The sequence below is a fragment of the Sceloporus occidentalis genome, unplaced genomic scaffold, assembly GCF_023333645.1.
Source record: "Sceloporus occidentalis isolate IW3139 unplaced genomic scaffold, rSceOcc1.0.p SCAF_21, whole genome shotgun sequence".
NCBI lineage: Eukaryota > Metazoa > Chordata > Lepidosauria > Squamata > Phrynosomatidae > Sceloporus > Sceloporus occidentalis.
This window is the reverse complement of record NW_028317001.1, coordinates 4,160,668-4,176,034: the sequence shown is the minus strand read 5'-3', so window position 1 is coordinate 4,176,034 and position 15,367 is coordinate 4,160,668. Positions and strand designations below refer to the sequence as shown.

The 15,367-nt window shown below is 46.1% G+C and overlaps 1 protein-coding gene across 3 annotated transcripts in view; it reads left to right on the top strand.

The window, feature by feature from the left end:
- Positions 1 to 15,367, top strand: part of USP32 (ubiquitin specific peptidase 32) — a 66,381-nt gene that overhangs the window by 41,164 nt on the left and 9,850 nt on the right. For 2 of the 3 annotated variants that reach the window (XM_089484418.1, XM_089484420.1), the window contains 16 exons: positions 68 to 130; positions 1,072 to 1,155; positions 3,257 to 3,318; positions 3,740 to 3,842; positions 4,769 to 4,961; positions 6,673 to 6,848; positions 7,625 to 7,765; positions 9,359 to 9,476; positions 11,197 to 11,351; positions 11,541 to 11,622; positions 11,927 to 12,001; positions 12,471 to 12,609; positions 13,005 to 13,110; positions 13,889 to 14,062; positions 14,225 to 14,399; positions 14,883 to 15,034. In XM_089484418.1, the coding sequence (XP_089340544.1) occupies positions 68 to 130; positions 1,072 to 1,155; positions 3,257 to 3,318; positions 3,740 to 3,842; positions 4,769 to 4,961; positions 6,673 to 6,848; positions 7,625 to 7,765; positions 9,359 to 9,476; positions 11,197 to 11,351; positions 11,541 to 11,622; positions 11,927 to 12,001; positions 12,471 to 12,609; positions 13,005 to 13,110; positions 13,889 to 14,062; positions 14,225 to 14,399; positions 14,883 to 15,034 (1,998 nt within the window). Of the gene's footprint in view, positions 1 to 67; positions 131 to 1,071; positions 1,156 to 3,256; positions 3,319 to 3,739; positions 3,843 to 4,768; positions 4,962 to 6,672; positions 6,849 to 7,624; positions 7,766 to 9,358; positions 9,519 to 11,196; positions 11,352 to 11,540; positions 11,623 to 11,926; positions 12,002 to 12,470; positions 12,610 to 13,004; positions 13,111 to 13,888; positions 14,063 to 14,224; positions 14,400 to 14,882; positions 15,035 to 15,367 lie in introns of all 3 variants that reach the window. The other variant, XM_089484417.1, reaches the window with a different exon arrangement.

Below are 15,367 nucleotides of genomic sequence, written 5' to 3'. Positions count from 1 at the left end.
CATTTAGCTAAATTAGCATCTGTGTTACTTTTTCCCCCTTTCCTTTTCCTACCTCCTCCATCCCAAGGAGTTGCACATGAACATCCCCGACATCGTAAAAGAGGTTCTCGTGACGCATGACACCACCAAGGTAGGAAAGGTCCAGCTTAGCCATGTTTGCTGTGCTTTGCCCTTGAGAGGTCTTCTCACTATCTGTGCGCTTTTGTACGGGAGCATCTCTTTCTCAGCGGTGCGTCCAGAGCTTGGACATGTCACTCTTTTGGGCCAGCTCCCAGAATCCTCCTGCTAGCAGAACATTCGCTCCTGTGGTTATGATACCTGGGGCATTCCTGTACTGCTCTTCATCGTGTGATTTTCTTGGGCGGTGTAGTGAGTTGGGCTTCTGCCACCAGACGCAGTAGTTTTGGAGTCCTCATTGGCATCACAGCCCAATGTTCATAGCTGTCCAGTGGCTTGAAAGGGTTCATTTCCACAAGTGACCTTGTTGGATCCTTTTTTCATTCGCTTTCCAGTTTGAGGCAGTGGGGCAAGAGATGAAGGCTGAGAATGAATTGTGGAAATTGGCTTTTTTCTGTTGCTAACCTTTGGAGTTGGAGGAGCAAAGCCACTGCACTTTGCAGTGAATTTGAGTCCTTTAGGATTTTAGGGGGCAAAAATTCAGCCAGAATTCTTAAAAGGGGATTTCCAGAGGTTGGCAGCAGCTCCACTTTGGAGACCCTTGGGCTGCACAGTTCTCATAGCTACTGGGAAGGAGATGGGTCACGCTTGTACACTTTGATTTTCTTTGCTTGCGTCTGCAGTGTATAATCTTTGAGAATCCATCACATCCTTGGCCTGGTTCTCCATACTTCTTATCATTCTCATTGCCCTTCCCTGAACCCACTCCAACTTGTCCACATCCTCCTGAATGCAGTACTACTACCCCTGATTTTCCAGATTAGGAAGGATTGTCCTTGTGGCCTTTGCTGACGGACTCCCAATATTTGTGCGTGGCTTTTGCATGAGAACGCTGGAATGGAAACACTTGGAGAAGCCTCACGTATCCTCTTTGGTTTCTTTTCTTTGTTTCAGCTTGGCCACCTCACGCTGGAGGATTACCAGATCTGGAGCGTGAAGAGCTCTCTTGCCAACGAGTTTCTGAACCTACTTTTCCAGGTGAGCTTTCTGCTGACCGAATCCTCCTCCGCTACCTGGCATTTCAAGCCTCGCATTTGCAGTCATGGCAATGCCAAGTGCTGCGTCAGCTCTTGCGCAGAGATTTTTGCAATGAAGTGGGAGCTTCGCAGAGACGCTTCTCCTTACCTGACGGATGCCAGGTCGAGCTGAGTAGGGATGCTGGTGTCTTGGGATGCCTCGAAGCGAAATCTGTTGGCTTGTCGGCTTTTTGTTTTTGAGAGTGGAAAAGAACCCATGCGGCAAGGCGTGTTTAAGAATCTGGAGGTGTGCAGTGGTGCAACAGCACCTGCATTTTCGATTAGGCCAGTTCTTCAGCATGCATGTGTTGCTTGCAAGACAGTTTTTAGGCTTCTTAATAAACTAACCATGAAACCCACTGTTTCCAAGGACAGTGTTTTGCTATTAAAATGGGGTGTCATAGAGCGTCCAATTGCCCCTTGCCCCCAAATAGGAAACTAAAGTAGCAAGTAGAATCTTGGAAACCATAAAAAATGTATTTGTCTTCATGTGGCATTTTCAATCCTGGTACTACATGACAAATCATGTTGTTGTTTACCTTGAAGCCCGCTTGGAAATTGTGAAGACTATGGCCTGTTACAGACTGCCAAAATAAAGCTGCTTCGGGTCTCTTTGGCGGTATACTGTTTAAATGATGCATGCATCCTAAGAATCCAGAAGCTGCACCAAAGCTGCACTCCAGTGCTTAGGAATGGAGTGTGGCTTTGGCGCGACCTCCGGACTCTTAGGACCCATGCGTCATTTAAATAGCATACCTCCAAAGAGACCCGAAGCAGCTTTATTTTGGCAGTCTGTAACAGGCCTTTATCACAATTGTGGTCCTTAAAGTTAAGTTTTGTTTTATTTTTGCCTTAGTGCAAGAGGTAAGATGGTGGGAAAGAGTGATACAACTCTCCTTCCCCCAGTACAATTTTTGGTGCAATCCATCATTATCATCATCATCATCATCATCATCATCATCATCATCATCATCATCATATAACAGCCATGGCTCAGTGCTGTGGGATCCTAGGAATTGTAGTTTTGAGAGACATTTAGCCTTCTCCGTCAGAAAGCTCTGGGGCCACAACAAACTACAAATCCCAGGTTTCCGTAGTATTGAGCCATGGCGGATAAAGTGATGTCAAACTGGATGGTTTCTGCAGTGTAGATGCAGCCTGAGCGGTAAAATGCAGGCTTGGTTAAGTCAAAAGCAGTTCCATTTGTATGATACTGAAAGAAAGGCTGGCATCAGAAAGACTCAGGTCTTTTTGTGCTTAGTGAAATCGCTTCCTTCGTGCCAGAAATGATTCTCCCTCTCTCTCGCTCTGTCTCTCTCTCAGTTGTTTTTATTCACAATGCTGAAAGCAGGGTGTACCCCCCCCCTCCTGTAATATGAACTTAAAATCCATCTCCCCTTCCAACCATTAAAATCGTTTCCAACTGGGATTCAAATTGGCAGCCTTGAGAATTGCTTGAGGAGGGAGAGAGTATATAAATCTCCTGATGATCGCCCCTCGAGGGGAGCGAAAAACAATCTCAAATTTAGCCCTTAGCAAGCAGGCACTGCTTCTCCCATAAATATGCACTTGCCATTCCAGGAGGTTTCACCATTCATTCCCTTGTCTGCCTTGCTTCTAACTGAGTGGGTGGATTAAGTCTGCAAAACATCATCTAGTTTCAGTAGCTCACAGAACTACAAATCTCAGAATTCCATATCGTTGAGCCACGACCGTTAAAGTGGTGTCGAACTGCATTAATTCTGCCGTGTAGATGCAGCCTGAGAACGAAGGTCACTGACTTCAGTGGAACGTATGTCCTAGATACTATGGTTTTAGGGCTTTTTTATGTCCTGGTGGAGGCAGGAGAGGAGTCAATGAAGAACAGGACCAGCTAGGCACTTCATCTCATCCCCAAAAGAGAAACTTGGTTGTTTTGAAGCAAGCGTTCTCTGTTTGCTGGATGCTTGCTATGTACCAGATGTGTCTCCAAAAAGGCTCCATGGACCACTTATTCAGTGGGGTTATTCTGTATGAATCAGTGTGCTTCTCTTTAATTTTGTCTCCCTTTCTTTGTTCTCTAGGTGTGCCATATTGTCTTAGGTTTAAGACCTGCTACTCCAGAAGAGGAAGGCCAGATCATTAGGTATGCCTCTTGTTCCTTCCACTCCCAAATGAGACTCGGGGCAACTCCTCAAGTGAGATGCCTCGCCCTGGAACAATCTTTATGCTCTTTCTTACCTAAATCCCAGCTTCAGAGAAAGGATATATAGGGACAGCAGTTGCTCTTGGCTTCTCCTGTTCCTCAAAAGTAACTATTGTTGTAGGCAGACACACAACCACAGTAAGATTGGATAGAGCAGAGTCCCGCTACAGCTTTATCGCAGTGTTTGTTACAGATACTGTGCTGCAACCCGACACTGAAAGCCTGTGTTTCTCCAGTCCTCATTCACCGTCCTCCCAATGCTGATCCTCCTAAAAGAAACTTCCAGCTAGAAGGAGGAAGAGGAGAGAATGGCTGGGCATGAAAAGACTTTGTAATTGGTTTTTCCTTTCTCTTGGCTTAGGGGCTGGTTAGAACGGGAAAGCAGGTACGGTCTCCAGCCAGGACACAGCTGGTTTCTGATTGCAGTACCATGGTGGCAGCAATGGAAAGAATACGTCAAATATGTAAGTCCTGTATTTGCAGGAGGTTGTTGCCAAGTGGATGAGCAGATGAGCAAACAGACCAGTGGTTCTCAACCTTTGGTCCTCTAGATTTTTTGAGACTTCAACTCCCAGAATTCCTGAGCAATGACCATACTGACTGGGACTTCTGGGAATCGAAGTCCAAAACATCTGGAGGCCCAAAGGTTGAGAACCACTGAAATAGACGAAGCCTACAACTTGCGTCCATTCAGAGAGAATGCTGGTCACTCTCCTAAACCACCCATGCATTCAAACTCTCTGTCTCCTTGTACCGTCTGGGCTAAATCTATTGTTAGTCCCAACTAAAGCGGTCCCTTTGACTTAGTAGGATTTACCCCTCCTTCAGTGGGTCTGTTTTGGGTGGAAGTAACCATCCAGACCCCTGTTTTGAAAGGTCCCAGGTTTATTAGTGTGGATGTTAGCGTTTTACTATCGACTCTGAGATCTTCCCTAGAAAGGAAATCCAATGGGTGGGAGCAGCCACCAAGAAGACCCGGTCTCCTGTGATGGTGGCAGGACCAAGAGAAAGCCTTCTTCCTCTGTAGCTTTTAAGGCTTTTGCAGGTTCGTATGGGGAGATACGGTCTTTCAGATAGCCTGGATCTAGAACTGTACAGGAATTACAACTGACCTTATGTCCAGATGTAGAGTATATCCAATTTGTTTTAGAGTGTGTTTTTAAATGACGGCTAACAACCTGACATCTGCAGAGGTGCCTTTGGGAATTCAGTAGACATGCTGGATAGCAAAATAGTCCATTCGAAAAGCCGCTTTCAGAAAATGGTGAGCCAAATGAAGGTGGCATAGAACTTCAATAAAAAGAAGGCAGATGTGCTTCTGACTGTGTGAAGGGTTGGCATCTTGTCTTGCCCTCTCTCATTCCTGTCTCTCTTTCTTTTTTGGTTTCAGGATGCTAGCCCCGTTGTGATCGAGCCTTCGTCCGTCTTAAGCGGAGGCAAGAGCCTGCGCCCAGGTCCAGCTGCCCGCGCATCGGAGCGGGGAGAAGACAAAACGGGAGGTTTTATTTATTCCAGTGCCACAGAAGAAAGGTTTTCAGATAACGTTTCCTCCGCATCAGAAGCCTCAGAGACCACTAGCAGCAGTAAGCATGACAAATGTAAAAAATGATGACAACAAACCCATATTGTATTTAAAGGGGATTTTATCCTGGGTGAGGCATTTTGATGGGTTTGCCATGGCAGGAGGGCTACCAGACTTGACAAAAGCGGCTAGATGGAGCTGTGAACAAAGACACAAGAGAGCATGCGGAAGATTAAAAGAGTGTGCCCCATCATAGTACAAGATGAGACTATTTCCCTGTTGAGTTTGCATGCCATATAATTTGACACCAGGGAAGAAATAAGAGAAGGAAAGAGGATGGAGAGAGGGGGGGGAGGATGGCAGAGAGGCAATCTGGAATAGCAGTTAAGGCTGTTGGACTGAGACCTGGGAGACCCAGGTTCGAGTCCCCACTGTGCCATGAAACTCACCGATTGACCTGTATCCAGTCACTTTCTCAGCCTGGCCCACCTGACAAGGTTGTTGTAAAGTTACAACAGGGAGGAGGGGAGCCATAAATGCCACTCTGAAAGAGCAGGCTGTGGATAAAGTCATAAATGGATCAGTTGTCCCAGCAATGGATGGCTTAACCCTATCTGGGGTAGGTCACAGAGATGATAACATTGCACCCAATGTAGTAAATGTTAGTCCCTAGGGCAAGAAGGGAACGGCATGAGCGGCTAAGGTTCTCTGGAGCACTCTTAAAGTTCTCTCTTGCTCCTGCATCACAAGAGAGAGAGAGAAGGAAGAGGAAGGAACCAGGTGAGGCTGCGCAGGTAAGGGGGCGGGGCTATGCAAATAGCTCCCTTCTTGACAGCTGCCATTGACTTCCATGGGGCAGAATCAGCTGTCATCTCAAAGTCAGCAGTGGAAGAGCATCACATGGCCACCTTGAATCCCGGTTTGGGGAGAAAAAGGTGGGGAAGATATTAAACGGCAAAGTAAATCAATCCTCTGCCCGTCGTCTCCAAGCCCCAGAGGCAGCTGCCAGAGTGAGCCTGCTTTAAACCTTAATTTTCTCTCTGAGTGAAGGGCTGTCATTCATTCCTACTGAAAATGATTAAGATGCTGCATTTGGGAATGAGATTGCAACGAGGAGGGCCTGCCCTCCCTTCTCCTGCCTTGCCAGGGTGGCACCGTCCGTGGGTAGTCTTACATGGAAAGAGCCAGGGTTTCTGCTGGACACAGATCTTAGTCTGCATGGTTATGATAAGCATTTCTCTTTCTTGTTATATGCCTTCAAGCACACATTTCCCTTTCTTGTTATGTGGCTTCAAACTCTGACTTCAGTCATAGGGTTTTCTGGGCAGGAATTAATCCGAGAAGGGTTACCATTTTCTTTTTCGGAGGGCTGAGAGAGAGAGTGACTTGCCCATGTGGGTTTGCTTGGCTGAGCGGGAATTCAAACCCTGGTCCTAGTCCAAAACTGTGAAACCGCAACACCAGGCTGGCATTTGCCAACTTCTAAATAAAGCTCCTCTTCACATATTAGGGGAAAGATCTCACAGAAGTGCTTTTGCAGAGACTGGTGAGAACTGTGAGAAATCCATTTGTTATGTGGGGAAACCATCACCTTGTAGATGTTGCTTGGATAGCAGAGGGACCCAAAGGGGAAAAAATAGGGGCTGATTTTAAAATTCCTTGCTCCTTTGGTGTCTGCCGTTCCCCATTTTGAACCTCGCCCGCCTCTCGCAAACTCAGAAGTTAACTGCAGTCTTTTGCTCTCTTCCGTCTTCTTCATCCCTCGCTTCCAGATTTCCTTTATGCCAACACTCCCAGCCCTGAGATATGTTTTGCTCGGCAGCTGAACTCTTCGGACAACAACAACCAGTGTTTGCTGGGCTCTAATGGGAACGTATTGCTGCAACTCAGTCCGCAGCGGCCGGGAGCGATTGATAACCAGCCGCTGGTAACGCAGGAACCCATGAAGGTAAGTGAGCTGTCAGGAGTCAGCAAAGCCCGGGAGAAGGATGCTCATGCCTCCGCACTAAGTGGTCGTGAAATCTAATGTGGTTATTTAAAGCATTTCTTTTCTGCTCTTCGTCACATAAAATTCCTTGAGCGTTGTTTGTTGTTAGTCATTGCTGCCAAGTTAACTGAGACGTATGGAAGCCCAGTGAAGGAGAGGCCTTCGAGTCACTTTGTTATCAACGGGTCTTGCAAACTCAGGGCAGCCATGATTGAATTTCCACAATCATATATAGAAATCAGAAATACGATGGCAAGGTCGATCCTGATTTCTGTATTCGGTGATAAAGGTTGAGTCTCCCTTATCTAGAATTCTGAAGTCGGAAATATTCCTGTATCCAAAATTGGGTGAGATAGTGGCACCTTTGCTGTCTGATGGTTTGGTGTACACAAACTTTGATCCATGCCATGTGTATAAGGTGTATACGAAACATAAACGAATGTCTCGTTTCAGCTTGGGTCTTGTCTCCAAGGTATCTTATGTATATGCAAACATTCCAACATCTGAAAATATTTGAAATACAAAACACTTCTGGACCTAAGCATTTCGGATAAGGGAGACTCAGCCTGAACTGTAGAAAATGGGATTGTCTTCCAAATTCCCCTTAACCTGTTAGGAAGGTGTCTTAGTTCTTTTTTTCCATAGACCCGGGTTCGCATCCTTTAAAGCCTGACAGCTTTGAGGAATTCAAAATCTGACAGACCTTCTCCCCCGTCTTTTTGCTTTTCTTTGTGAAGGCTCCAACGTTGACTCTGGAAGGCGGCCGACTAAAACAGTCTCCGCAGTTGATGCAAGGGAAGAATTATGAAATTGTCCCAGAGCCGGTGTGGAAGGCGCTTTACCACTGGTATGGCGCAAACTTGGCTTTACCCAGACCGGTAAGTACTAAAAGATGGGTGCTTTCTTGGAGTCCCTCTTACACGCTACATCAGGGCAGGTGGTGCAAAATGTGACACTGGAAGAAAGCTGTCTATTTAATGTAAGGGAAAGCAACAAACCAGGGAGCCACGTTGTGTTTTCAGGTGCTTCAAACAGGGCACGCACATCTCAGATTTTGTGTTGTTGCTTTTCCTGGTAGCTTAATGCACCTTAGTGTTGAGCTGCTTCTGAAACTGATGGATGCTCGCAGCCAAAGCGTTGCTGCTGGCTGTTGTTCCAAAGCACCACAAAGCCAAGGGCTGCCACTAAGCTTCTCCCACACATTCTCCATGGAAACGAGCATCTTTCTGAAAAAGGCCAGCTATATATTTTTTTCCCCTTTCCACACCTCGCCCGGTGCATTTTGACCAGCACACCTTAAGGGAGAGGAAGCTCTGTGCTCCCTGGTTCAACGGTGTGCCAAGCGCATAGAAAGCCCCAGCGTTTCAGAAGGTAGTTGCTGTGTTAGACAGTAGACCCTGAAGCAGGTGTGACAGCCACCTATGTCCAACTGGACATGCCTACTTTGTAGGGCTGACCAAGGATGTTTTGCTGCCTGGGTCAAAAAGCCAAGAGGATGTCCCTTCCTGGCTCTGGTTACAGAAGACACATACAATGGCACTGGAACCATTTTTCATTGCTGGTGATGGGACGGCATTCTCCACCATCCCTGAAAGCAGCCGCCTAGTTTAGGATTGTGGGTTTAGCATCTCTTCCGACAGAGACTCCTGAGAGGGGAGTCCGTCTCCCAGTCTCTGCCACTTGAGGCAGTTGCCTCTCTGTGCCCAATGGCAGGGGTGGCCTTGCAGTTTCGTATACCATGAATGCACCTTCAATGAACATGTGAAGTTGGTGAGATCTCTTCCTATGTTTTCTAAAAAATGTTATGCTTCTGGGTCCTTGGGACCAATAACGTATCCAAAACCGGACAGTGAACGTTTCCAGGCAGTCTCTATCCCAGCACAGTCTGCTAACACACATAAGGGTTTAAAGGTCCTTTTTGGACATGCGACAAGGTATCCTTCAAACTGGAAATTGAACCTGAAACCTACATTTATATTTGAGAGCAAGCACATCTCTCCCTCCTTGTAGTGTTGAAGCCTCCAGCAGACTAGGGCAGGTCATGGGTATGGCACTCACAAGGCACATCTGTGTCCATAGTGTCCAACATTTATAATGAGCCGCACACCTCTGGAGACAGTCCTCTAAAATGCAGGCAGCCACGCCTACATTTTTTTGTCTCCTACAGGACCTGGTCTTTTGTCAATCTAATGGGTCTTCACTTCCATTGAAAACCAAACCATGCCCAAATGCTTGTCATTAGAACAGGGATAGCTAAGCACCATAGGCTGGTGCTGGGAAGATCCATTTTCATCCATGCTTCCCCTGATAGTTGCAGCTGAGCTCTGAAGAAATGCGGAGCTGCGATGGGACAAAAAGGCAGGATATAAATATAGATGATGATGATGATGATGATGCAGACTCCCACACACACATTTACCTTTCTTTCATTCTTTCTTCCTTTAACTATTTTGTTCTTTCTGCCTGCATAGGTGATACTTAACAACACAACCCACCATCCCGAACTGGAGCTCTTTCCCCGCTACCTGCTCTTCCTCCGCCAGCAGCCCGCCACCCGGACGCAGCAGTCCAACATCTGGGTGAACATGGGTATGATGAGCCTGAGGATGTTTCCTCACCAATTGCCGAGAGGTAACGTAAGAATACAGCAAGAATCCCGCTGCCTTGTGTCCGAAAGGAGGACAGAGCCCCACTGCCCCGACTCGGACGCCTTTGCTGCCGCCATGTTTGGAAATGATTCCCATGAAATCTTAAAAGCAGGGCCAGTGATGGGTGATTTTCTCCTCTCCCACTCCTCCTGCTTTTACCCATTCCAAAGTGATTTAAAAACAAACAAGCTCTTATCAAAAGGCCTTTGAACATTAAAGTGGTTTTTCTCAAAAGAATCAAAAAGCCATGCGCAGTACAGGTGAAACTGAAGAGCTGGTAAGTTGCCACGTCTCAGAGGGCATCTTAGATAATCCATAGTATGGATTCTCATTGGTTGAATAATTATTAGGGATGGGAAGGATATTTAAAAATGTTCAGAAGATGGACAGAACCCAAGACAAAAAGAATCCTGGGTTGAAAGAATCTGCGTAGCTTGGGACATATTCTATGCAACATTGGCTCATGGTTGTGTTGCGCAGAAGGCAGCATTTTCTGCACAAAAGCGCTTAGGTGCAAATTGAGTGCAGAATAAGACTGCTTTGAGAAAGGCCTGGTTTTTGAAGACTCTCACAGCGAGAAAACAGTTGGTAGAATTACTTGTTGCTGTCTTTGAGAAGAAAATTGCAGAACAATTGCATCCCTCATGATAAAATTAATGCACGTAGTCCATGTGCACCTGAGTGCCAAAGCAGATGCCCATTCCTGCAGCAGATCCATGCCAAATTCCTACCCTGGTATAGTTGGTGTTAGTTCACTTGTCGGAAGGGACTATGTCCAGACTTTTAATAAGAGCTTGGTTCAATGTTGGTCCTCAGTCGTCAGATTCATTGCTTGTCCTGCCACCCTATAAGAGGAAATTAAATCTCTTTTAATCATCAGCTAGTTGCTTGATCCAATTGTGCCACTTCCCTGCCCACTCTTTGCCAGATTGGCTACCAAAATTTCACCGGGCATCCAGCAGCAGGCACCGTCTTGCCTTGAATGTGTCACGTTCACTAATTCTGATTTGGGGACTTTCTCGAAACGCTGATCATGACGTGGAATTGGTTTTGCTCCGCACTAACTATCCAAAATCAACTATTAATCCCAAGCGGCCTCCTCCGCCCCAACACGCTTTCTTGCTGTAATCTTATATCTAATCCTCTCGCCTTGTAATTGCCGTAAAATTACTTTGTTGTGTATGCAAAAGAGAAGGATAAGCCTTTGCTTGGTGTGTGTTAAGGTGTAAAAAGAGCAAGCGGGGGAACAATGTGGCAGGAGGAGAGAAGATGCTTTGCTGACTTGCTTTAAAAACAATGATTTAAATTGTGCTCTTTGATTACAACTGCATGCAAAAAAAGTGCCTTGCCCTATGGCAAACCAGATATTGGAACAAATTGTGTAAGGGATAAATAGATTTACAGAGGTGAAACAGATCCTTTAGAAATGGCCTTTTGAGTTGTGTTGGGTCCATGGGCCACATTTTGCTTACTCCAAGCCTAGAGAAACATAAAACATGAATTCAGGTTGTCTGAACCTGGGCCCAAAACAACCCATGTCAGCTCAAGCGAGCAGCCTTGTCTTTGCTCCGAGCGAAGCAGAATACTATTCCATTGGGTATCTTTTTCATGTTTCCGTTGCCCCATATACGAATCCGCTTTGCATTCCCTTGCGGACACAGGGACCGTCCCCTCGCCCAGCGCGCCCTTGAAGAGGGTCTTGGCCTACACCGGTTGCTTTAGTCGCATGCACACGATCAAGACGATCCACGAATATCTGTCTCAGCGGCTACGGATAAAAGAAGAGGACATGCGCTTGTGGCTGTACAATAGCGAGGTAAGAGCACTGTTTCCAGGGTTCAGACTACATCTGTTCTGAGACCAGAGCGGTCTGTACAAAGGAGGGTCGGCATGTGTGGTCTTCCATCATCATCATGGCCTAAAACTCCCATCAACCCAAGTCAGCATAGCCCTTAGTGAGGGATTTATGAGGGTTGCAGTCCAAAAACGTTCTTCCTCTTTACAGAACTACCTTACTCTTCTGGATGATGAGGATCACACTCTGGAGTACCTGAACATCCAAGATGAGCAACACTTAATTATAGAAGGTATGAGAAATGAAGGACCTTTGACGCTGACTGTAAAATTCTTGAGGCCTGTGCAGCATTTGAATCCTTTGTTCTGAATCTTTGTTGGCCTTCCAGATCATTTGGATTTAATTTCCCAAAACCCGCAGCCAATAGTCAGGGGCTTGGGGAGTTGAAGTCCAAAATATCTATAGAATGGAAAAGCTGAGAAACAGTGGATGTTCAAGATCTGGAGTCCGCTGATAAACTCTCTCCTTCCATAAACGTTTGTGCATCCTAGTTCCAATGGCATGGTCATCAGCTAAGTTGTTTTCTGTTTTTGCAGTTCGGAACAAAGACATGAGTTGGCCTGAGGAAATGTCCTTTATAGCAAACAGCAGTAAAATAGACCGGCACAAAGGTAAGTGATTGTTTACCACAGTTCAGCACCCGTCAAACACAAATCCAGTACAACAGTGGTAAATTTTGACATGCAGGCGGTCATCATGAGGGTCCCCATAGGAGAATCCAGAACCAGAACTCCTTTGTCCTACAGTTCTGAAAGTCAGTGAACTGTCTGTTTTCATTTCCAGCTTGTTGGGTTAGCTTACACACATTGTAAACTGCTTAGGGAGTGCTTAAGTGCACTGATAAGTGGTATAGAAATGTACTTGCTATTGCAATAGGTCAGCATTTCTTTCCCACTCAGTGTGGCATTACTGTGGGAAGTCAGATGCTTTTACGTTTGCATCTCTTCTTTGCCCTTTGTTGTTGATTTTGGTAAAGTCAGCATATGTTGGAGATGACTTGAAGGCTCCTAATGGCAACAACATGAGTATTGTGCACCAAAAGATATATCACTGTCCTAATATTCCTTTCCTCCTTTCTAGTCCCTACGGAAAAGGGTGCCACTGGCCTGAGCAACCTGGGGAACACCTGCTTCATGAATTCCAGCATCCAGTGTGTCAGTAACACACAGCCCCTCACCCAGTATTTCATCTCAGGCAGACATCTGTATGAGCTCAACAGGTAACTTTCCTTCGGGACGCTTTGAAACCCTGAGGATGAGAGCAAGGTTACTCCAGGGATAGGTACCTGTCCATAAGGGGTTGGCAGCCAGCCGCTGGAGAGTTTCCAGGAAGCAAATAAATAGTAGGTATACCCCAGTTAGCAAAGTAGATGTGTTCCTGGTCCTTCTTTCTTGGACAGAAAATTTGGTATCAGAGGCAGAAATATCATGAAACTGGATCAGTAAATCTAAGGAACTGCAATGGATATTCCAGACTAACACAGCTATGCCTCTGAATTCTAGTCCCAAGTTGTATCACTTCAATCTATGGAATGTATGGAGCGGTCGTTGTTACTTTTGGTTCCTTTGTTTCGAGAATGCAATGGAGAATAACCAATGCTCTTGTACATTCCAGGACAAATCCGATAGGAATGAAAGGGCACATGGCCAAATGCTACGGGGACTTGATCCAAGAGCTGTGGAGCGGGACGCAAAAGAATGTGGCTCCTTTAAAATTGCGGGTAAGAATAAACTGAGTCTCACATTGGCCTGTTACAGACTGCCAAAATAAAGCTGCTTCGGGTCTCTTTGGAGGTATGCTATTTAAATGATGCATGGGTCCTAAGAGTCCGGAGGTCACGCCAAAGCCACCCTCCATTCCTAAGCACCGGAGTGCAGCTTTGGTGTAGCTTCCGGATTCTTAGGATGCACGCATCATTTAAACAGCATACCTCCACAGAGACCTGAAGCTGCTTTATTTTGGCAGTCTGTAACAGGCCATTCATTTGCAGAGCCTTTGATCAGAAAAACTTTGGACTCTAGCGTCCTGAATGTCAGTAGCACTGTAATGCAAATGTCAAAACATGTTTAAGCGAAGCACATTTCACACTAGAAGCAAAAGGAACATGCGCCAGTCCTTCCTGGTCTGTACCACTTTCTGAAATGTACTACCATGTGTTTGGTCCCCTTCGGAGGGAACAGAGGAAGAATAGCTGGATGGATGCAGACGTTTAGCCTTCAGGGAAGAAAAATAGGCTGTTGATGTTTTCCTGATGATGCTAGTTTTTCCATTTGCTGCAGGAAGATATTTATTGGAAAGGATAGGAGACACAAGAGAGACATCCATAAACTTGAAGTGATACAGTCTCAAGGAAGGCCTTTGTCTTGCCTCTCCCTGCTGCTTTTCGCACTGGATATGGCCCTGTGTGTGTGTTACTGTTTGTATCATGAAGACTTTGCTCCTGAAACATTGGAAGGGCCCTTCTCAAACCAATCATGCGTGTGTTTGCTTTGTTGCAGTGGACAATAGCAAAATATGCTCCCCGGTTTAATGGCTTCCAACAGCAAGACTCGCAGGAGCTCCTGGCTTTTCTTCTGGATGGCCTCCATGAGGATCTGAACAGAGTTCATGAAAAGCCCTACGTAGAACTGAAGGACAGCGACGGGCGGCCGGACTGGGAGGTGGCCGCGGAGGTGAGTGTTTGCAAAGCTATACCATGCAGCGTCTCTGAACCTTGGTCTTTTCCGGAAATCGCTACGGCCAGTTCTTCCCACAACTGGAACATAGAATTTAAAAAGAAGTTAAAACAATGACAGTTAAAAATGAAGGAAGCTAAAAGTTTCTTCTCCTTTCAGGCCTGGGAAAATCATCTGAGGAGGAACCGCTCGATTGTGGTGGACTTGTTCCATGGGCAGCTGAGGTCACAGGTCAAATGCAAGACCTGTGGCCACATCAGCGTGCGCTTCGACCCTTTCAATTTTTTATCTTTACCCCTGCCGATGGACAGCTACATGCATATAGAAATTATAGGTGAGTAATGAGAATACTCGAATCACCCTTTCACTTATTAGGAAACTTTGGCCTGTTACAGACTGCCAAAATAAAGCTGCTTCAGGTCTCTTTGGTTGCATGCTATTTAAATGATGCATGGGTCCTAAGAGTCCGGAGGTTGCGCCAAAGCCACACTCCGTTCCTAAGCACTGGAGTGCAGCTTTGGTGCAGCTTCCGGATACTTAGGATGCATGCATCATTTAAATAGCATACCTCCAAAGAGACCCGAAGCAGCTTTATTTTGGCAGTCTGTAACAGACCTTTACTTTCTTTAATGGTTCAGAGACATCATGGAGCATTCATACATTAGTATTCTTTGCTCACCCCATTGCTGAGAGTTTTTCTGCTGTAGAAGACGATATAAATGCTTTGAGTCCAAAATTTGGAAGAAAGGATGCGATATAAAACAGACAAGTAATACGTATGCGTTGCCTTGTCTTCTTTTCACTTGTGTTTTCCTAGTCACTAAGCTAGATGGCACGACGCCTGTCCGATATGGTTTGAGGCTCAACATGGATGAAAAGTACACAGGTTTGAAAAAGCACCTCAGTGACTTGTGCGCGTTGAAGCCGGAGCAGATCCTCCTCGCGGAGGTCCACAGCTCGAACATCAAGGTGACAGTGCTTTGGCTATGGCTGCTTATATAGGTTAGGCTATAGTCAAAACCCCTACATCTACAGTAGTGACTTGGCAGCCTTGGCAAACTATATTAGTATGTACAGGTTCGTGGTTCAGGGCTCTTTAGATTCTGGTCTGTCAGGGTAGGAGGCAGAAATGCATAAATAAAGTTGGATCCTTGGTTCACCAGGGATGGTGTCATTTCTGCTAGAGGAAAGTCCCCTTCAGTCACCTTCCTCTGATCCTGGTGGTGTTATCTCATCCCTGTGATGAGTAGCCACTGAGGGCCATAACCTCCATGAGTTTTGCATAGTTGGGGCACAAGGGAT